The sequence below is a fragment of the Antechinus flavipes genome, chromosome 1 (genome assembly GCF_016432865.1).
Source record: "Antechinus flavipes isolate AdamAnt ecotype Samford, QLD, Australia chromosome 1, AdamAnt_v2, whole genome shotgun sequence".
In the NCBI taxonomy this organism is placed as follows: Eukaryota; Metazoa; Chordata; class Mammalia; order Dasyuromorphia; family Dasyuridae; genus Antechinus; species Antechinus flavipes.
The window spans coordinates 43,016,007-43,039,949 of record NC_067398.1 but is presented as its reverse complement, the minus strand read 5'-3'; the positions used below and the strand labels follow the sequence as shown (position 1 = coordinate 43,039,949).

The 23,943-nt window shown below is 39.5% G+C and overlaps 1 protein-coding gene and 1 long non-coding RNA gene across 11 annotated transcripts in view; one reads left to right on the top strand and one right to left on the bottom strand.

Moving 5' to 3' along the window:
- The window catches only part of ITPR1 (inositol 1,4,5-trisphosphate receptor type 1), a 390,069-nt gene that overhangs the window by 17,817 nt on the left and 348,309 nt on the right, over positions 1-23,943 (bottom strand). For all 10 annotated transcript variants that reach the window (XM_051981182.1, XM_051981188.1, XM_051981197.1 and 7 more), the window contains one exon: positions 23,594-23,754. In XM_051981182.1, the coding sequence (XP_051837142.1) occupies positions 23,594-23,754 (161 nt within the window). The remainder of the gene's footprint in view (positions 1-23,593; positions 23,755-23,943) is intronic.
- Positions 15,842-18,672, top strand: LOC127551503 (uncharacterized). The gene is made up of 2 exons (XR_007951112.1): positions 15,842-16,324; positions 17,443-18,672. It is a non-coding gene; the product is annotated as an uncharacterized LOC127551503 (long non-coding RNA).

The window sequence follows — 23,943 nt, the reverse complement described above, 5'->3', positions numbered from 1 at the left end:
TAGTATAAAACAATTTAATATTTTTCATATAGAGAAGAAAGGCACTTTGAAAATTTAATCAAATAATGAAACCCCCAAAAGGAAAAAGCTTAGAGATAAAGCAAAGGAATGGAGGTACTACAAGTATTCAAAGAATGCTGAGAGGAAGTAGACTCAAATGTTTAAACTTCAAAATGTTTTTTAAAGAAATGTAGTGTGAGGAATCCCTTTGCTACATAAGCAACCATCTATCAATGAACACATACTGACTGCCTTATGTATACAGGAGACATTCAGCAAAGTAGCATATTCAACAAGGGGGAAAACGGAACTCACCAAATGTTGCTGGGGTACATTTATGCCAAGCCCTTGAGTAAATTTTGGAGGTCCAGAACTTGGAATGATACCTTTCTCCCTAAACCTACCTCTTTTCCAGATTTCACATTTCTTTTGAGGGTTAAATCATATCCTATTTTTACTCTCCGACTCCCAGATCTTTAATCATGTCATGGTCTTCAATTCTCCCTCATCCTACTGGAGGGGAAAGGACAGCTGACTGTTAAATTTTCAGTGTAAACAATTCCACCTCAGAAACTGGCTTCTTATGAATTAGGGTTTGATTTATTGCCTCGTTGATTGTTTAGATTTAAGAATGTGATGGAGAAAATCTAGACAATCAACAAAGCAATAAAGACATAATTTTTCCCCTGGAGAACTGGTTTTTAACCATTTCCTAGCACCCCACTATCCACATTTCCACTTAACTTCTGATTTTGCCATTTCTGCTTTACAGCATCCCTTGCATCTTTCTTCTTCACTTCTACTTCCCAAGTCCAGGCTCTCACCACCTCTTACCTGAGTTATGGTGATACCTCCTAATTAATTTCCTGGCCTCAAACCTCCTCCTCTGCCCATCCATTCTACACACTGTTGTCCAAGTAATTCTCCTTAAGCATAATCTGACCAAGTCACCCCCCCACTAGAACAACTTCAGTCACTTCCTCTTGTTTCTAGGATCAAAAACAAACTTTTGTTTAAAGGAATGCCCTTTGCAACCTGGCCCCAGGTCATCTTTTCAACTTCAGTGGTCATCACCTTCCTCCCTGCAGCCTCCGTACCTAATCCTGACTCTACTCTGTGATCCAGTCCAGTTGAGCTCTCTGTTCCATATCCATGACACTTTCTCCCTGCCAGAAGTCCCTCCCATGTTTTAGCTCTTCTTCATGCTTAGAATAAATTTCTTCCTCATCTTTGCTTCACAGAAGCCCTTTCATCCCTCCAGATGCAATTTAAGCACCAACTTCAATATGAAGCTTTTCCCAATCTCCCTTAACTACTTGTGCCCTCTTTCCTATATATATATATGTGTGTGTGTGTGTGTGTGTGTATATATATAACTACTTTGCATTGATTATATTATTTATTATTTTTAGGTTATTATATTTATTTGTATTACTTATCTTTAAATTGATTGCATATGTACTTATATATGTACTTAGGGCAACGAGGTGGTACTATAAGGAATAGAATGTCAAGTCTGAAATCAGGAAGCCTCATTTTCCTGAGTTCAGGTCAGACCTTAAGACACTTAGCTTTGTGATCCTAGACAAGTCACTTCACCCTGTTTGCCTCAATTTCCTCATCTATAAAATGAGCTGGAGTAGGAAATGGCCAAACCACTCCAGTACCTTTTCTGGTACTGGTCACTGAGAACTGGACACAACTGAAAAATCACTAAACAATATAAACGTACTAGCTTTTTTGTTAGAAGATCCTTGAAAGGAAGAACTGCTTTTCTTCTTTGTTTTTATATTCCAGCTTCTCTTACAAATTTCCTTATTCTCTCTCTTATTCCCTTGAAAAATATACCCACCTATGGAATGGAAAAAAGCAGATCTATACAAGTACTTCCAGCCAGAGGCAGGAGACTGGAAATCTTCACTAAACAAATACTCTAAGAAAATTTGAAGGAGCAGTTAACTCTCAAGTGTACATGTGTGTGTATCAGGGGATGAGGGGAAGAGGAACAAAAAGAGAAAGACACAGAGACAGAGAGATATCAAGGAAGACTTCCTGGTAGCATGGAAGAATTGAATATCTTGAGCTGGACATTGAAGAGTTTTTAGGAGAAGAGCGTGCATTGTGGAGACTGGGGGAGGGAGGGATGGGCTTGTGCATATGCCAAAAATCGAGAGAATGCAAGATAAGATCAGGAAAGAGCTTATTAATCCAGTTTAGCTGAAATGGAAAATAGGGTGAATTAAGCTGAAGTCAGACTTTTGAAAGCCTAAAATGTCAGGCGAAGAAATTATTACAAACTCTCAGCAAGGGAATGATATGATCAGGCTAGTGACTTATGAAGATGATCTGGGGAACCATGAAAAGAATGGATTTGTGAGGGTGAAAGTAGGAAAGCAGGGAATCCAGTGAAGAAATTATTCTAATAAAAAGATGTCTAATGCAGGTCCTTGGAGGTCTGATAATTTAGTTAGAGAAAAAAGCACTTTGATATATAAAAATAAAAGCAGAATAAAGTTGGTTGAATTAAGTATCAAATGAGTAGTTTGGACACTAAGTTCTACAATTATTGAGAAGAGGGAATGATACAAAATATGAGGAAGGCTTTAGGGTAGAAGGGGATCTTTTTTTTTAAATTTAATTTTATTTAATAATAACTTTATATTGACAGAATTCATGCCAGGGTAATTTTTTTACAACATTATCCCTTGCACTTGCTTCTGTTTCGATTTTTCCCCTCCCTCCCTCCACCCCCTCCCCTAGATGGCAAGCAGTCCTATATATGTTAGATATGTTGCAGTATATCCTAGATACAATATATGTTTGCAGAACCGAACAGTTCTCTTGTTGCACAGGGAAAATTGGATTCAGAAGGTAAAAATAACCCGGGAAGAAAATCAAAAATGCAAATAGTTCATATTTGTTTCCCAGTGTTCTTTCTTTGGGTGTAGCTGCTTCTGTCCATCATTTATCCATTGAAACTCAGTTAGGTCTCTTTGTCAAAGAAATCCACTTCCATCAGAATACATCCTCATACAATATCGTTGTCAAAGTGTATAATGATCTCCTGGTTCTGCTCATTTCACTTAGCATCAGTTCATGTAAGTCTCTCCAAGCCTCTCTGTATTCATCCCGCTGGTCATTCCTTACAGAACAATAATATTCTATAACATTCATATATCACAATTTACCCAGCCATTCTCCAATTGATGGGCATCCATTCATTTTCCAGTTTCTAGCCACTACAAACAGGGCTGCCACAAACATTTTGACACATACAGGTCCCTTTCCCGGGTAGAAGGGGATCTTAAGGGAAGGACAAGAATCAGACAACTGATGGAGGGCTGGAGAAAGGAGGAAGTGCAGTCCAACATAGGGAATAACATGAGCTAAATGTATATAGGCAAAGACCTGTTTAAGGAACAATTAGTGGATCAATTTGATTGGAAGTCAGGATTTGTCAGCAAACTGAATTTTACCCTATGGGCTAGGGGGAACTGGTGCAAGGTGTATGATGCAGTTCTGTTTCAGGAAGACAATTCCTGTAGTAGTATGTAGGGTTGAAGACCAGATATACTCACAGAAGGGACTGTAGAGATTACATAATCCAATCCATGACTCCCTTCTACTTAATAGCTATTCCCAGTCTTTGCTTACAGAGCTTTCAGTGATGAGAAATATACTACAGCTCCTGAGACAGAATACTTTACTTTTGGGCAGCTGTAATTATTATCAAAATTTCCCTGAGAGCAAATTAAAACATACATCTCGGCAACATTTATCCTTTTTTTTTTTTTTTTTTTTCCAATTCTGATCTCTAATGTCAAGCAAAACAAATTTTTTCCCTCTTCTGCATTACAGTCCCTCAGATGCTGAAGATGCTTTATGTTTTTCCTCTAAGCCTTTCATCATTCAGCTTAAATATCCCTAGTTGCTCCAATCGATCCTTATACAGGATGATGAAAGGCCCTTCACAAGCCTTTTAACTTTCCTTTGTATGTCATAATTGGTCAATGTTTTTCTTAAAGTTTGGTGTCCAGAACCAAATACGACAGTCTCTATGTAGTCTCATCAGGCTAGAGTCCAGTGGGCCATCATCTTTCTTGTTCTGGCCACCATGCCTTCATTAATGGACCATGATAGTTTTTTTTGGTTACCATATTACACTGTTGACTTATACTGAATTTTTTTCCACCAAAATACCCCGATCTTTTTCACATACCTCCCCCATTTTGTACCTGTAAAGCTTACTACTGTAACTCAAGCGAAAGGTTTAATCAGTTATGGTCTTCTAGGGAATAGAAAGGAAAGAATGGTAATAAGAGTCACTGGAAAGTAGTAACTGATGGGGATTTTTTGTGGCTAAATGTAAGGTGAAGAAAGGGGAAAGCCAGGATGGCCTGACCATCTAACTTATCTATAATTATTTTATTAACTCTTGGTAGGCAAACAATTTGAAACTAAGCTGCTTGAAAAACTTTTTATCTTTTACATTGGTTACCACAGTTTCCATGTCATCTTTAATTCTTTTGGTTGCCTAACAAACTTGGGCTTTATTGGCTATACAAATTTCCACTTAGTGGAGTATAAAAACCAAAGGGTGTTACTGAAAAATTAAAATTAAATATATATTCTTAGCTGTGTGAATGTGGGTAAGTCACTCAACTCCAAACGACTCAATAAAAAAAAATTAACCTTATAAACTTGGCAAGATTTAGGTCAGCACACACCTTAATGTCCAAGGAAAGGCTTGGACAGGTGACCACATATAGAAGGGTTAATATAATAGTTTCTCTGGGTCTCCACAGTCTACTCTCTCCTCTTTCCCATGAGCCCCCAAACTAAGATGGCAGAAGGAATTTCCTTGTTCTTGGTTAACTGCAAAACAAACCACATCCAGCCTAGGAGGTTCTGCCCTACGACAGGTTCCTTTGTAATACAGTGGTAATTTGGATGGCATTGCTATCAATGCCACTGGCCAAAAGAGCAGTTCAGAAAAGGGAACTGGGAAATGTTTTATAGTCCTCACATCCTGTGTGCTAAACATTTCCCTTTCCCAAGCACTATAAACATTCCTTCTCTCTACTCCTACTCCCTGCCCCCAATCGCCACCACTTTTGCCTTGCCCCGTTCTCTAGTTCTTAATCTAAAAAAAAAAAAAAAAAAAAAATAGTCAAGGTCCATTGCCAAGTAAAGTCTAGAAAACATACCTATGGTATCCACCTTGTTTTACTGTGAGCAGCTGAGACCCATGGACTGAGTCTGGATGCTGCTACAACCTCTCATTTACTATATATCGCTGGTGGCTGTCCAGACAAGCTTGGGACGAGCAGCCGGTGATCAGCCCTTACTCTAGTAATTAGAGCCAGATTGATATTTGAATTTACATAGTGAATTTCCCCTGAATCTTCCATGAATGTGAAGCCCTTTAAAATCATTTCTCTCTCCTAGGGAGAGGTAGAAGTTTTTTGGTTTGCTTATTTTGAAGATACAGTATCTACATTTCTATTTAGCCCAGCCTTTGCAACATAACTTTAGTGCAGACTGCCTAGGCAAACAACTGCTGTATTACCCTAACTACCGGCTAAGCTGTTCACACACAGATCTCCAGCCAGTTAGGGATTCCAAAGCTCTATCAATTTGCGAGAAATCTGCTTTAATGTCGTTTCAAGGTCAAATACCATGTCTCTGTGGCTCAGCTTCAACTCAACTTTTTGTGTGAAAATCATTTTAATTAGAGGGGATTTGATTTCAGAGTTGAGTTCATCATTTGGTGTGTGTGAGGCTTACAGATGCACTAAGTGGCTGCCAGCTTCCTCTGTCACTCCGGGTCTCTGCCCTCCTCCATCCCTCCGCCCCTCACTGCTGGCATCCCACATACCAATGGCATTATGTACTGTCTGCCCTGGTCCTCCTACAAGCTGAGGCATCATGATCCAGCCTGTGCAGTTAACTCCCTCTTCCCGTCACAGTGAGAGCTTCCTCTGTCAGAGCAGACAAACGGACCGAAGCCACAGGCGGAAATGGGCTAACCACAGGGGCTGGGCTTCTGGTTAATTCTTTTCTAGGTAAAGTTGGAAAAGTCCCTGTAAACGCCAACACTGAAGTTGCAGACATGGGGGCGGCACTGACCAGCCTCTCAAAATGTCCATGATTGGAAGGGGGGGGGGAGAAAGGGTGGAGAAAAAAGGAAGTTGTATTGTATGATGCAAATATTATTCATTCTGAGAAGTGTTCACTCTCCCTGGGTTCAACTGAAGAGGCTATTCTGAGAAAGAACCATGATTGAGGTAACCTCCCACTTTAGAAAACCTCACAAGCGGGGGAATTTATTTACAGTTTTCAATGTTGCACTCATGGCTACAGGACTGTGCAGATCAAGCTGGGATGTTTAGATTAGTGAGGTGTTTTGTTTGTTTGGATTATGGTTTTCAGGAGTTCAGGGGAACCCAACAGGTTATGGGTGGGAGGAGATAGGAATGATTTGTTTCTCTCTATTTCTGTCTCTCGTCCTTTTGCTTTCTCTATCTCTATCTCTTCTCCCTTTTCTTTTTCTTGGAAGATTCCACTGAAGCTAAACTTAAGAGTGTCCTTTTTCACCCAAGAGCCAAATGCCACTTCTGCATTTAAGTTACTTCAAGTTAAAAACACACATTTTTAAATACTGAGAAAATAATACAAATTCTCCCTTTGGATTTTTACTGTGGCCCAGTGAATATTTTAGATTATAGGAAGCCCTAGGGTATAAATCCTACCTTCTCTCAATTAATAGATACTTTCAGAAAGTGCCCACAGGTTAAATAGGATAAATATTACTATAGTGGTATTTATCTGGCTTAGTAGGGAAATCACAAAATACCTAAAAATTTACATCCCCCATCCTTCACTGTGAGCTGGCTAAATAAGTTGTTCCTAAGGCAGAAGAAGAGTAATAATTCTGGAGTTCACCTCTCTATGACTATAGCTAGAACACCATTTGTTTAACTAGGTAGGAGATAACAGTATATGCTAATTGACTCTGGAATGTCCATTTATAATAATGTTTCCTAACATTTGTTTGGTATTTATGTGTAGAGTCCACCCTCTTCACCTGTAGCCTGGGTGAGGTGATAAACCACTCTCTCTGCTACCGGTTCATTTTCCTTATTTATTCTCATTCTAGATTTTAGGGCAGTCAAGGAATATCTCTTTACTAATTACTAAAACTCAACATTTCTCATCAATTAGCTCTGAATCCTCTACCCCAGGTTGCTAAATATTATTTATTTGATAAATCAAAGAAAAATCTTTTCCTATAAACTTTACTTGCCTCTTTCTTCCAATCAACCACAGACTTAAATAAATATCAATTTCTGACTATGCTATTTATTAGCAGTATAATCAACAATAAAACAAATATAGATACATGGCTACATCATCAGCTATGTGAGAGATGACTTCTCAATTCTAGAGACACAATCCCACCATTCAGTTCCTTTAAGGTAAAATCTTTTCTGAAAATTTTTTTTCAGTAAGACAATGATTAAATAAAACAAATAATCTTTCTTATTCCCCCTCCCCCCCTTTTTTTTGCCTTCTCTGCAAATGCTGAAGTTAACAGTTTCTCCAGAATGATAGCTAAAAATCCTTTTATTCTCCCAGATTTCTCAAAGAATGATATTAACATACTATAACATTAGCTGTAATCTCTTTGGAAGAGATCACTGAAACTGGAGTTACCTTAGTATTCTATGCTCCAGACAAATGAGCCTGTTGGTTATTAATGAAAAAAAATCTGATCTGTCATTTCTGAGCATGTGCACATAAGCAATCTCTTCTTCACCTCCAGTTCTTAGAATTTTTGACTTCCTTTGAGGATTAACTCAAGTATTACCTTCTAGATAACAGGCCTTTCCTCATCCTCACCTCCAGCTGTTAGTAAACTTTTTCCTCTGAAATTATCCTGTATGTAAACACACACAGAGATTTTATTCCTTCATTCACTTGCGGCAGTAGAAGTATTGGGATTATTTCTGATTTACGAGCGAATATATATAAATGACTTGGTCTAAGTCATGCTAGGTAGGCCCTGGATCTGGTGACAAAAGCTAGGGCAAGAACCTAGCTATCTTCATTCCCAATGGGACGTTCAATCTATAAGTTCATTTATTTTGTTTTAGGGAAAAGGAATGATGAAAATTGACATTTCACAAAATAAATAAGATACATAAAGGTTGCTGGTTCTCCTCCCAAGTTTAGATGTCAATCTGGTTCTATTTCTTCAGCTCTGAGTGTCTTTGCTAAAATAGCACATGTTATATCAACAGCTGGGCTGAAGTTCCTAATTACCAGCCCCCACTGTGGTTAATGGTTCTTCTTGGATCATCTAGTATGGCATACAAAGGGCACAGGAGACACACCCATCTCTTATGAAATTCCAAGGAAAATGAAACACCATTGTTCCCTGCGGTTGTTTCAGGGTCACAAGTGATGGAGGTGGTGGCCTTTGTGTCAGATGGGCTAGACCCGGGGTGCCGGAGAGGAAGTAAACCCTAAAGGAGAAAGCCAAAGTGGGCTAGCTTCCTGGAACTGAGGCCTCGGACAATGGGCACATGGCACGGCACCTGCTCGGGTAACAACTACCCCCCCCACCCCATGAGTTTATCCACCAACCACAAGGGAAGTGAGCTTTTCAAAGCAGGCCAATTCCAAAATGTGTAATTATATTCTGCTCATACAATTTCCCGTGTAGTTTCAATTAAATATTCTCTTCTTTTCTTTCTGGTTCAGCAATCACGCTACCTTTACCGAACAGTAGCACTCCTTAACTGAAGCTTTCCATCTTCAAAGCACTTTATTACTATTGTCTAATTATATTTGGACTGTTTCTACATTTGCTGCATAATTTGGATGGATTAATTTAAGGAATGGAGAGTTGGACAAGATGCTTTGAGATCTTTCAAGAGAAAGGACTTTTTATATTTTTTAGAGTTATGCAAAGTAACATACACGCAGGTATCTCATGATATGATACTGTGTGATAGAAAGAAAGCATGTTATTTTTAAATTTCATAAACTGATTTCAGGCCAGTGTGAGGGAAGGGATTATGACATTTTAATTTGTATCCTCCCTTAGTGAGAGGCAGCATACCTTACTGGATTGAGTCAAGATGACCTGCGTCCAATATTGGGGCAAGATAACAACTTTTCAGTACTTCCAGAAACTCTTTTTTTTTTTTTTTTTAAGACTTCAAGTTACAGAACAGTCTCTGATATGTATTAGAAGAAGGAATTTTCCATAGCAATAACTATAGATCCCGACTCTCTCCCCAAAAGATTTGCCAATCCCCCCATCCTCCTAACAAGAATCCTCCAACATAAGAGGTGCTCTGTAATTGTTGAGTTAATTACAGGGTGGTTTTACTTGCAGGAGAAGAAAAGAAAGTATGATAGTGTCACTTTAATGAACCCTGCAGAACATTAACTGTTTTTTCATGTGTGTGATAGATCCCTTCTCTCTTTGGAATCTGGTCAGCTTAAAGACATCTTGTCAGAATGGTTTTTAAACACATAAAATACCTGAGACTTCAACCAATCATTTGGAGACAGAGTTGTTAAAATATATATTTTTTAAATGTCACAAACCCTAGGTTAAGAATTCCTGCCCTAATGTATACTATCAAGAAATTATTTAAAATTGGACCATGAGAGAATTCTGGATAGAGGTACCATAAATTCTTTCATTCTCAAGCTTAGCGATCAACTTGCCAAACTTCCTATTCCAGGAGGTTGCCCTCACTGCTTCTGATTTCCCATTTATGCGCCTTCGTATTTGTTCCTTACATTTTGCCACTACTTAACATGTTGGTCATCCAATCAGTCTGGTCTGCTTTTGTCCCCAGAGACTATCTCTCTTTTTCAAGACTCCATGAAATATGACTGCCTTCTATCATTCCTAGTTAGAATTTTGGGGATGAAAAGTATCTTAGTTATCATCACAGGTGTGGCTTCAAGGGCCCACCATGATGTCTCCAAAAAATTAGTATTTCATGTCCTATTTTAAAAGTTTGACCTTAATGAAATTAAGGGTTGAGAAAGTAATGTACTGGGAGAAAGAGAAAGGGAGAATGGTGTAAATTATCTGCCGTGGAAAAAAGAGGCATGAAAAAACTTTTACAGTGGAGAAGAAGAGCTGGGGAATGGAGGGGGAGCAAATGAACCTTACTCTCACCAGAATTGGCTGAAAGAGGAAATAGCATACATACTCAATATGGTTATAGAAATCTATCTTATCCTGCAAGAAAATATGAGGGGAATGGGAAAGGGAAAGAAGAGGGTGATAAAAGAGGGGGCATATTGAGGGATGGAATGGTCAGTAGCAAAACATTTATGAGGATGGACAGGGTAAAAGGAGAGAGAGAATAGAATAAATGAGGGGAAATACAGTTAGCAATCATAATTGTAAAAAGAATTTTGAAGTCAGTTTCTCCGATAAGGCCTTCCACAGAGGGAACCACAAAGTTTATCCTTTAAGTAAAGTTTTATTTTTAATTTTAAAATTAAGTTTAATTGTAAGTTCAGTTTGTTTGATGAATAAAAATTATGTCCTTTATGACTGAGTATTCAATAAAGGAGAAAGAAAAATTACCTGGAGAACTGCCTGATAAAATGTGCTGGGCACACATGATGATCAGTTAATTAAATCTGCTGACTTTAAAGATGAGTCAGTACCTGCCATCTAGGGGAGGGGGCGGAGGGAAGGAGGGGAAAAGTTGAAACAGAAGTTTTTGCAAGGGTCAATGTTGAAAAATTACCCTTGCATATGTTTTGTATATAAAAAGCTATTTAAAAAAAGATGAATCAGTCCATAGGCGCAAAAAGGTGGTAAATTACCCCAAGTTACCAAGTAGCAAGGCCTGCGCCGATACCTCTACCGGGGCAGCTGTGATTGCAGCACTGACCCCAGCCCAACCACAGAGGCTCTGAAGGCAACGCAGACTTTTTGGAAGTAGGAAGAACCGGGCTGAATTGAGGACTTAGTTGTCTAGCATTTCATGTCTTACGCAGGGAAGACATTGTAACTTGTGTTACTTATACTCTGAATTTAAAGGGTTGATATTGGAATTAAAAATTCATCTTAAAAATGTTCTTTGGTCATTCTAACATATGTTCTTATGCATGCACATGCTCACACACCTATGATATGTAAGTATACATATGCTTATAGATAATCTTTAAGTGAATCCATTTGACAAAGTTTTGAATATTACAGATTGCAAAGGAGGTTAGTGATAGCTCCAGTGGAAGGCATTTTCAGGCTGGCAGTAGAGTTAATGAACAGAGAATAACATAACCCAACTTCATTCTCAGTTAATTCCCTGAGACTTATAGAGCCAAAGACCTCTGGATAGCAGAGACCTCAGAAGTTTGTTAATCTTAGCTCTCTCATTTTCTAGATAAGATCCAAGGGTTTGTGACCTGTCCAGGGTCACCCTATCATGTCACTGGCTTGAGAATGGTTCCAAATCCAGAACTCTTCCCTCAGATCTCATTTCCTCCTCGTTGTCGTTGCTAAGTCTGCCAGGTGGGCAGCACGGATAAGTTACTTAGGATGAAATGGAGTCTCCCAAGAAGTGAAACCATTTGTCTCGGACCACACGGCTAGTGAGGGGCAGAGATCAAAGTTAATCTGGTCTTTCCCTGGATTTTCTCTTCCCATTCCCGCCTCCTTCCCTGGCATATGTTTCTCCATGCACCTGACTCACCAAAATACCCCATTCTTGCACATGGGTTCTGCCAGGGCAGCTGATGGGCGTCACCCGTGGACAACAAATGCCTGGCAGCCTTCCCTGTGGGTGAGGATGGGGGGGGGGAGGCTGAGGAGGAAGAGCGGGGAACCCATGGGAGAGGGGAGAAGGGAAGGCTTTCAATATAGGCAATGACATCATAGCTTCCAGAGCGGTTTCTAAATATGGGTGGGGAAGCTTCAGCTGTGCCCCCTCTGAGAGCTTGTTCCCGTGCTCTCCACCCCAAGGCAGCCAAGGAGCCGAAGCCAGATCTCTCCTTCCCAGATATGAACTCAGCTGTGGGGCCATCTTGCTGCGGAAATCTTTCTGGGACGCGGGGCTCTGTGGAAGCATAAGCCACATTCTCACATTCAGTGAGGGGTTCTTAGAGGGAAAATGAACCCAGATCTCAAGCTGTCCAACAGCAGCTCCTCAGGGATCTCACTCAGGGCACTCCCTGGCTCCTTCCTAGATCATTGGAGAATTCCAGGCTGGAAGTTTCAACCCCATTCCACATCTGCCCACAAGCCCAGCAGTTGGCAATTTCCTGGATCCTTTGCCTGCTGCTGGGATTCTCTTTCCCCTCACCCAACAGCCAAGGACAGCTCTCAGGACTTTGCGTCTGGGACCTCCTGAAATCAAACACATGTCCTTGTGCTGGGGCACAGATCTTCCCTGAACACTTCCCATCGGGTCGATCCCCATTTTTGGTGGGGAGGCAGGGATCCTCATGAAATGAACACTTCCTTCACATAACTCTCCTGTTCTCTGGGCATTCTGCTGCTCTTTGAATAGTTCTCTCAAGCCCAATCTCCAGGGGCCTGCTTTCTATCCCACCAGACACCAGCGCTTGTTTCTACCACCTCAGCTAATCTCACCTTCACCTCTGGCCTTTTCATCTCTGCTGAAGAGCTCAAGTATTTTTTTTTCCTTACACAGAAAATGGCTGAGTGGCCTGGTGGAAGGATTCTAGGCTTGTTGACCCGAGTTCAAATCCTGCCTCAGAGACAGTATGTCCTTAGGCAAGTCACTTACTGAAACTGTCTGGATCTTAGTTTCCTCATCTGTAACATGAAAGGGTTGGACCAGGTATGTGCTGGAGCCAGCTTGTACCAGCTTGTGAGAACTGATTGTTAAACTTTCAATGGGAGCATTTACACCTCAGAAATTGGCAAATGCTACAAATTGGGTTTGATTTATTGTTTTGTTGATCTCCTAGGCTTAAGAAAGTGGTAGAGAGAATGTTGAAAATGCCAAGTAAATGTAAAAGTGTGTTGTGCTCCCGTTTTTTGTTTGTTTGTAGAACTGGCTGTTAAATATTTACCAGCACCTCCCTGATTCGATGGCCTCTAAAGTCTTTTCGAGCTCTAAATCTGTGATGGAAACCCTCCGCCTCTTTGTCCTATGATTCTCCTTTTTGTCTTCTCTAGGGCCAAGAAGAAAAAAATTGAATCCTTCTTCCACGGTACAGCCCTGCAAATATTCACACATGCCTCGGTCCCTTTGTCCAGTGCTTTCTATTTCTCTTAGCTGTTCCTTCCCATTTACTTGGTTAGATGCTAAAATACGCTCACACTCCCTCCCTCCATCCCTCCCTCTTGAGTTTCTTTCAAGACTAAAGTCCAGTCACTGCCAGTGTGGTCGACTGTATGCGATTACTCTATGCATATTGCCTAGGATTGCCTGAATGTGTATTCTTGCACACTCAGAACTATCCTGATTGTACAAGGACCAGATGCTGCACTTGAGCCTTGCATCCCCTCCTTCCTTACATTATTTTTGCCTTTGAAAGACAACTGCTTTCATTTTACTTGTAGAACACTGTACTTTTCTGAGCTAAGAGAATTCAATATATCATGAATAAAGTCCCCATTGAGGGGAACTGCTAAGGAAGGTAGGCGCTCAAAGCAGCCACAGCAATATCTCAGAGAAAGGCCATTCTGTGAGAAAAAGCTACACTGGCTTGGAAGGGTCACAGATCAGCCATTCTAATGTTTTAATTATTAGGGAGTTGTACCCAATTCAGATTAGTCATCTGGGTGTGGGAGTCGATGTCTGGTTGTGGTTTAAGTGAATCCATCCTTCCCCTTTCATTTGCTTAGGACATCCACTCCTGTCACCTGATTTTTCCAGGGAACTATCAAGTAATTCAAGTTGACCATTAAGTTCTGTTGGAGAAGAAGGCAAGAACAATTCAGCTATCAAGTGTTTAAGACTTATAACTAATGTGCTTCCCAGAAAACACTCTGGCAGGGCCAGTCCCTGGTCTTTGTGAAACTTGGGTCGTCTGAATGAACATCTGCAATTGCACATGAGTAGCAACTCTGGCAGTAACTCTGAGAATTAAAATCCATCGAATACATTAAGCTTCTTTCTTGCTGATTTATGGTCACTTCTGGATTAGACAGTGAATCTCTCTCCAGAGATTCCTTCAACCACCCACACCCTCCACCCGCAGCCGTCCTTCCCCTCCCTTTTGGGGAGTTGCTGCTTTTCTTGCAATGGCTAACCCAGCACTGCTGAGGAGGTGAAAAAGCCAGGGAGGAACAGGAGCCTGGGAGATTTGCCAGCCTGAGTCTGGGAAACCAGATGTGACCAGAAGACCAAAGTCAACAGGCTTACTGCAACCACAAAGGTTCTCAGTGTGCACACGTGTGCCTCGGTGCACGCCTATGTCTGTTTGGTTTGCCCTATCTGATTTCTTTATGGGCACAAGTCATGTTTCCTATATGCCATCTCCGAGCACTCCATACCCTCCTGTCTTATACAGTTTTGATGTATTCTTGGAAATTCAAGCTAACTTGGGGAAGGAGCACTGCAAATGAGCTACTGCCACATGAATTACATTAAGCTAGGACAAGAGCGAGAGATAATTAATTTACTATACTGGAGGAAAGGAGAAAGGTTTCTAGGAAGAAAAATGGACCCTTTGGGTCATTAATAGCTTGGGAGGTTAAGACCTTCCACTGAAAAATGAATGAAAAACATTGTATCAAACTGTCTTTCAATATCCAGGTCCCCCAAACCCCCAAGAAGAATTCCTCTAAAAACCAAAGCATTAGCAAATGTGAATCAGAATCTCAGAGCAAATAGAAGGCTGGAATCCATATTAAATTAATAAATGATGATGTTAAATTTCAGTTTTTATTCTTTCTTTCTCAAAAACAGAAAACTCTGCAATTGTGATAAGAATATTGGATCCAACAGTCCAAAACTTGAGCTTTTGGGTCTGAAGTTCAGGACCTGGCACATGTAAACTGTATAACAATTTAGGGTCTCAGTTTGTTTCTCTATTAAAAAGTGATAGTAATACTTTTTCAAAATACTTCCCAAGATTACTAAGAGGTAGTCAATTTTTTTTTTTTAAATGCAAAGTTGTGTCTAAGAGTCAGCTTTTATTATTCACCATCTGAGTTCCTTGAGCTTCTGGCTTACTAAGGGAATGTGTAATTGAGGACTGGCTTATCTCCTGTATTTGCCTAATAGGCTGTCACTTAAATATGGAGAAACTTCATGGATGGAGTTCCTGTTAAACTTCATAGAGTTGATCTTAAGGCTACAGTGCTATTACAGGTGACTTGGAAATATTTGAGAAGATGTACTTTCCTGCCTTTTTTTGAGGGGTGGAGGATTAGGGGTGTGGACCATTCCATCTGCTGTCAGATTTAGTTGACTGCTAAGGTTGAACAGGTTTATTTTCTTTGTAGTTCACTTTTGCTACAAGGAATGACTCATTAGATATGGTAGGGGGAGAAATATAGTTATAAATGAAGGTGATAATAAAAATAAAACAAAAAAGCCCATTTAAAAATAAAATAAGAAAATGAAAAAAGTTAAAATAATTGCTTCAGGCTATTATATAATTAGCCTATTCTGAGATGAACGTAAAACATAGTGGAGCATGACTTTCTGAAATCATTCTCACAGCACTTTAACAGTTAGCATTAGTTATGGCAATGGACCTACAATCTTATTAAATGATATAAAACTTATATATGACATATTTATTTTTTATTATTATTTAGAAAATGGTTCCAAGATGAAGACTGCAGGCCATCCATACCATCAGCCTCAGTAAATCTTGTCCCTGTCTTCCCATAAATCTACCAAAAGGAGTCTACCTATTGCTTTGAGGGGCCTTCTAGTTCTGTTAATTAGTTTTTACCCATTTGGGAGGTAAAAAGTTTTGGTACCTGAATTATTTAAAAAAGTAAATGTTTAAAGTTAATGAAAAGTTTTATATATATATATACTTAAGTTTGTTCTAAGACAGTTCACTGAAAGGCATCCAAATAGCGACATTTGTTGGGAGAGGCCTTTTCCAGCTTCTGCTCACAGAGAATTGTAAGAAGTCATTATTCTGTCACAAGGTGCCACACACAAAGTGCAATTTTCTTTCTTCACAGGACAAAGCTTTGGATGGATGTGCTTCCATGGCAATGGGATGATCCACTGCAAACTCTCAAAAGGATATGTCCCTATCCTGACTGGTCAAATTCACACTTCTAGACCTTTTGGAAGGGGGGAAAAACCAAAGAAGCTGTACAGTATCTACCCGCAAGGTAATCAGGTTCCTCAACACATAATGTCATGGTAACTATCAAAGCCATTTCTGCTTTGAAAGGGAGCGGTGACCTGGATACTAAAAAGAGCTGGTGAAAGGAACTTTGCCTTTCAAAAAATTCTTCCCCTTTTGAGCCCTATTATATATACTACCCTTTGTGCACTTGACCTGCTAGCCAAACAGAACTCATTTCCAACTCACACTACTGTGCTGACCTTCTCTACCTCCCTGTTCTTGGCCCCTGTGCTGGATCTGGAGCTTGCCATCATCATCCTCACCTCGACTCAACTCCTCCCCAAATTTTCCTTGAAGGCCCAGTCTACCTCTTCTCATGGATAAAAATCACCTCTCTCTCCCCCTTCATCACTCTTGCCCTAATCTCTATTTTCCATCATAATTATTTCTTTATCTGCTTCATTCTATCTAGGTGGCCCAAAGAGTAGAATATTGGACCTGAAATCAAGAAGACTTGAGCTTAATTTTGTTCTCATATATTTACTAGCTGTATGACATCTGCCTTAGTTTCTTTAAACATGAAGTGGGGATAATAATAGTATCTATCTCCCATGGTTGTTGTCAGGATCAAATGTGATGATCCTTGTAAGGCAGTTCATTTAGTGCAGCGCTTGTCACATAGTAGGAGCTTAATAAATGCTTATTTCCCTTCCCTTATGACCCATCTGTTAGTCTGACAAAGCCTCCCTGCCATAAAGTTTATTTACATCTGCAAAATCTTGCATATAGCAGGTATTTAATAAAATATATGTTGCATTTAATTGATGGAACGATCACAATTATATCCATTTTTCTGCTGAGGGAATTTCTAAATTGCCATTGATCTAGGGATTCCAACAGTTGGTCAAGGTGGGTCGTGCCTTTGGAAGAGGATAATCCAGAGTAGCATGTTCTAGAATAGCCATGAAAACAGAAATAGCAACATTTCCTGCCACTGTTCTTTTTCACACTCCACTTGCTGGTTGGCTATACTATATGATCTATACACCAATGGATCTCTCATCTCACTGTATGAGTATTCTCTCCAATGATGCAAACTGTAACCTATTCATATTGGATTACCCTGAGATTCCTCCCTGTCCTCCTGTCAATCCACTACAGGAGATCCAACCCCTGCTGGAGACCTTCCTGGAATTTTCCTGACCCTTCATAGATACCAGTGGAGCATGGAGGCTGTTTATTGGGCATCCCTTGCATTCGCCACACGACTATGGCATGATTTTTTCCTGCCACTGTTGATTTCTCCAATGATCCTCCTTGATGACTTCTTTCACATAATTCCTTTTTTGTCACCCATTTCACTTTCTCTCTTTGGGTGACCTCCAACTTCCACCCTTTTGAGACTAATTTAACATAGAATGATATGACTTGGAGTCATCCCTCATCACCAGAAAGAATACAGATCTGCCTTAAGAAGCTGAGGGAAGGGAAGTATCATTCTTCAAATTGCAATTTCCCAAAGGTGATCAGCCTACCTGTTCACTTCTAGGCCTGGCTCCCTATCCCTTTTCTGTGTGACTATACATTATATCCTGGAGGCAGCAAGAGAATTGGGGGGAGTGGACTGACCTCAGGTCTGAAGACCTGCCTTCAAATCCTGCCTCAAACACTTATATATGTGATTCTGGGAATTCCTTACCCTCTCTGTTTCATATTCCTTCTCTGTAAAATAAGGATAATGATTGAGTATCCACTACCAAAATTGTTGTGAGGATCAGATGAAAAAGGTATAATGTATATAAAGCATTTTGCAATCCTTGAAGAGCCATCTAAGTGCTCTCATTATTATATAAAATACTAGAGTTCCACAGGACTCTGGGCATTGAACCCAGAGCTGGCAGCTCCAGTGCCCTCAGGGTAGAGAGGGAGAGACAGTCCAGAGGAGGAGAGCGCTGAACAAGTACAAGAAATTCTCAAGATTCTGAGCAATGGAGCTGCCAGCCTTGCCACAATACCCAATTCCTTCCAATGCCTCTTCTCTCTGGAAGTGAGAGTTCTCTTCGTCCCCCAGGAAGTAGTAGGAGCTTTTCTAGCACTATTAACCTCTGAAGTTTCCATCGGTACCGACCCCTTCCAGGATACAACTGCGCCAAATGGAACACAGCATACCATGAGCCAATCAGCAAAGAAAGGTTGCAAACTTACAACACGGCAATGGTGGTTTCATATCTTATAGGAATTCTCAACGTAAGAAAAAAAAATTGGTAAAGAAGCCTGGAAAGGAAGAAGCTTGGTTTACTGGATTTGGACTCAATCAAAGAACTTTTGGTTCTCTAACTTTTGGAACTCAAAATAAAATAAAATAAAATTGATAATTATATTTCAACAGAACTGGTTTTCTTGGTAAGCCTATGTTTTATTTTACGTGTTTAAGCACTTTCTTGTGAGAAGGGGTCTGCAAGCTTCATCAGATTGCTGAAGGGCTCAACCCTCCAGAAGGTCAAGCATCTCTGGTCCTACAAGGGTGGTATGTTTGCTTAGGGTAACCTTGCATCTCCACTACAACAAAGAATTCATAACTATGATGTCAGTCCATTAAGTGGATGATTTTTCTCATGCAGAACTGGTCTGGCAGACACAGATATTCTCATATATTCAGGGGCATCTGGACTCCAGTCTTTATAACAATCCTATTAATCACCAGACAGAAGTAGGCCGGCACAGGATGGGGCACTTCCTAGCACTCGGCCTTAAAAGTCACTTTCAGTAGAGAGGTAAGAGGTCAGTCAGTCCCTGTGAAGTGGCTCTCAGAGCTTATGGGAACCATTTTTATTAAAGAGCAGAGCTCGGGATGCTAATGGCGAGCCTGTAATAACAGCAGTTCTTTCACAGACAGATCTCCCTCCCATCCTTGGGATCACTCATTTGCCCACTTTTTGGCACCAAACCAACATCAAAATAATCCTGTTCTGGTTGGGGGTAGAAGGGGCTTTCTGAAAGGTTAGATGACTTTTCTCTGGGGGTGTGTGTGGCAGATAGCCAGTTTGTTCAACCATTTCCAAAGGTTTATGGGGTAGAGCTCTTAGTTTTTCTGCCACTGAAAACTGCTCTCCACACCCTTACCCCCCCAGCAACTGGTGACTAAGCCTGAACAGCCCTGAAATGACTCCAGGGAGCTGGGGCTCGGTTCCATCGTCCCTGAACCGGCTTCCTTTACTTCCCTTCCCAATGACCAGGCTGGCACTAGGAGCAGCCTCCACCTGAGTTGGGTGGTACGCTTGGGCTTTCCATGACCTGTTAAAGATACTTTGTGCTGAAATCCAGCGTTGAAAAACCCACTACACTTCAGCTTCCCTTCGTAGCCCTCATCTCCTGCACAACACACAGCTTCTTAAATTCATGTTTACGAGCTTTCTGATGCCATAATTTTAGATTTGTTCAGCCAAAGAATGGCAGGGAGGGTAAAGCAAAATTAGCCAGAGGCTGGCTTTCTCAAAGCACTGCCAGTGTAGCGGGCTTTGAGCACAGTGCCGTCCATTCGAGTCTTTGTGGAGGCAGGGGTAGTGAGGGTGCTCTCAGGCCGCTAATCCCCTATCAGGTGATAGCTCATGAGACTCCTGTAAGTCCTCATTACTGAGGCAGAAACCCGGCGCTGGGCCAGAGGTTTCAGTGACCCCAAACTAACACGGCTAGCACTTAACCTTACAATCAACCTCCCGAAGATTTGTAGACTGAGACACTGGAGGTGAATACTGTCTTTGAGAGGAAAATAAAAAGAACTTTTCCTAACAGACTGTAAAGACTAATGAGAAACCAAGGACTCCTCTTTCATGTGCTATAATAGATCAAGATGCACATAATGCATTTATATGTAATATATAGATTATACATATAATATATAACAAACACACACATTTATGTGTATTGTATACATACATGTATATCTATTTGTTATATATAACATAAAACACACATTTATGTGTATTGTACATATACATGTAGATGTATTTGTTATACATAACATAACAAAGACACACATTTATATTTGCATTATGCATATACATGTATATATATTATACATGTTTTTATATAACATATAATATACACTTATATGTATATTATACATATGCATGTATATGTATTATATATAACAAATAAATACACACATATATATTATACATATACACGTATATATATTTGTTATATATATATATAATCTATGTATTATGTATAAATGTATTATGTGCATCTTGGTCTATTATAGCTCATGAAAGAGGAATCCTTGGTTTCTCATTAGTCTTTACTGTCTGTTAAGAAAAGTTCTTTTCATATATGTATATGTATGAAAAAGTGTATTATATATATCTATACTCACACATTCCCACCCTTATATCAAAGGCAAAGGGAACTCAGGCTAGACTTGGAGTCAGCTGGAAGACCCTTTTGTCATCTCCCCTACTTATCAATAGCCTCCTGGCCAATTGCTCTGCTACTTGATCTGTGTTTGTTACAAATCTACCATGTGAATATCTACCTATATGCCTTCCATCTTCTCAAGTTATTTCTTTTTTACAATGCTGCTGTCATTGTACAAATCGTTCTCTTGATTCTGTTCACTTCACACAAATTTTCCCACATTTCTCTGAAACATCTCTTTTGGTCATTTCTTACATTATAAAAATCTTCATGACATTCATATAATCTGTTCAGTCTTTCAGCAGTAGATGGGTACTTCTTTATCTTCCAGATATTTGCCACTATAAAAAGAGTTGCCATAAATCTTGTTTGCACATATTATTTTTTCCTAATTCATGGATCTCTTTGGATATAGGCCTTATGGTAATATCAGTGGATCTAAAGATATGTACTATTTAATAACTTTTGCAGCACAGTTCTAAATTGTTTTCTAGAACAATTGGATCAGTTTATAGCTGCATTAGCAGTGCATTAATGAGTCTGCTTTCCTGTAGCTTTTCCAACATATATAATTTTCCTTTTTTGTCATCTCTGCCAATCTGATGGGTATGATTTTGAGGTTGAGCCTAGGAATTGCTTTAATGTGCATTGTGCATGGCTCTAATTATTAGTGGTTTGTAGAGGCTTTTTTTTTCATGTGGCAGTTGGTTTTTTTTTTTTTCCCTTTGAAAACTACTCATTCATATTCTTTGGTTATTTATTAGTTAGGGAATGACTCTTATATTTAATAATTTCAGTCACTTCCTTATGTCCTGGAAAGGAGAATTTTATCAGAGAAGCTTAATGTAAAAATTCTCCTCCCCCCAGATAATTGTTTCTCTTCTAATTTAAGCTGTATTGATTTGTGCAAAAGATTTTAAATTTACAATTAAAATATATGTTTCATTCTTTGTAATTCTCCCTATCCTTTGTCTGGTCACTTGTCTATAGGTATAAAAGGCATTTTTTCCCTTGTTCCTTTAATTTATTTATGATATGTTTATGATATGACAATTCATATATTTAGAATTTCTCTCTATATGCAGTATAATGTGTTGTTCTAAATCTAATTTCTGTCAGATTGACTTCCCAATAGTTTTGGTCAAATAACCAGCCAATTTTATGCAGTAGCTGAGGTAATTCCATATTTCAAAGTCAATTCTCATTGTTTTATAGACCACTTTTCAATAAGTCTCTAAATCATTTAGCTTACTACATATTTAAACAATTATTATCTACTACTAATCCTTTCCAATTTGTTTTAACTCTCCAACAAAACTATAAACTCCTCAAGGACAGGGACCATGCTTCATATTTCTTGATACATACCACTAAGAATAAGTATAGATACACTACAATTTATACTTGTTTTTTTGACTTTAATGCTTCCTAGGACTATGGGTCAAATCATCTGTTTTACAAATCACTGGCATTGCTTATGTTTAAAAACATACAGTGGTTTCCCATTACCTCCTGATCTTCGAAGTCTTCACTTGGTTGCCCTCGATCAACTTCTTTCTGCCCAACTGAGATTCCCTAAATTAACCAAACTAATCTGCTTGCCATTCATCCTATGCCTTTGTGTTCTCTGTTCTCTTCCTTCTTTTGAACCATGCTCAAAGCCATTTTCAGGAATCCTTTCCTGATTTAGGACTTGTTGCTGTTGTTCAGTTATTTTTCAGTCGTGTCTGACTCTATGTAATCCCATTTGTGGTTTTCTTGGCAAAGATACTAGAATGGTTTGCCATTTCCTTCTCCATATTAGGAAACTGAGGCAAACTGAGTTAAGTAACTTGCTCAAGTTCACACACCTAGTAAATATCTGAGGCCACAGGAGAACATCAGTTTCTCCTGACTCCAGACCTGGCATTCCATCCGCTGTCGCACCTGGCTGCCTGATTTAAGAGCACCCAAAAGTTTTACTTTTTTCCTCTACACTTAACATTCAGTTTATGTTATAATAACCTGGACTGTTAGTATATACTTTGAAGCATAATGATTTTTTAAAAATAACTTGTACACTCCATTTCCTAAGCCAGATTGTAAGCTACTCATGGACAAGCACTGAAATCTTGTTCTTCTTGGGCTAGAATAAGCTCTCTGCAGCATTTATCACAGGAGTGTTCCACATCTATTGCCAATATACAGCCAGGCAGCAAATGAATTTGAACTGAAAGCCTGCCACCTATAACCAAGACTTATATACATATAAGATTTGAGCTTATTTATATATAATATTTTACAATCACAACTTAAAAAAAGGGGGAGGGGAGGTAGGGATCACTTAGGATAATGTATTATCAATCAGCATGTATGAGTCTCCATTACCTGGAGGGGAAGCTAGTGAGTTGGAGGGCTCTGAAAAAATAATGGCGCCTTCCCTTCTCAAAACAGATGAGTTTAAACTACCAAGACCACCTAAGTTTTATAGCTTGTCTCTGCTCCTTTCACCATCTTCTTCCTTGCTCTTGAGAATCTTAATGAAGTTTAGACCACAGGTAGGAAAGAGCAGCTGACTTGGCAACTTCCACAGAACAAATTATGATCCCCCCAACACTCTGCAAAAGCCTCATTCACTGAAAAATCACAATGATTGTTTCCTCTTCTAAGAAAATATCAGTGTTTCCAATTGATGAGAAAATTAATGGGGGATTCAAACACCTCTTTTCACCTGATCCTCACCTGTTAACAAAACATCTATCCCAAAGGCTAATTAGAGGCCCAATGCAAACATTAGCACACTAAATGGTTCTGTTCTAGTGGTGTCCCACTTTCATGGGAGACAGACCTAAAGATGCATGCCTCAAGAGCTGCAGCCAAAAGGCAAATATGCCTTGAAGTGCATTTTTGTACTCACCTTGATCATTTCTGCCACATAACTTTCTGGCCCTGTGTACTCGGTGGAATCCTTCACCTTGACCAAGACAATGAAGCACAAATAATGCCACATGTTGTGTTCCTCTTTAATGTGCTCTTCAAAAGTGACCGTCTTGTTATCGAACTTGTCTCTTTCTAATCCTAAAAGAGGCGAGAACACGGTTTCTCTTTAGCAGCAAAATGAGTTCTGTTTGTCCTATAAATTCCATTTAAAATGTGAATCTATTGGGCTTTCTAATGAACCCATTTATACATTTGTATATGCATTTAAAAATCGTGCAGATTTAAAAAGATACCCCAGACATAAATCAGAAATTTTGCAGATTAAAG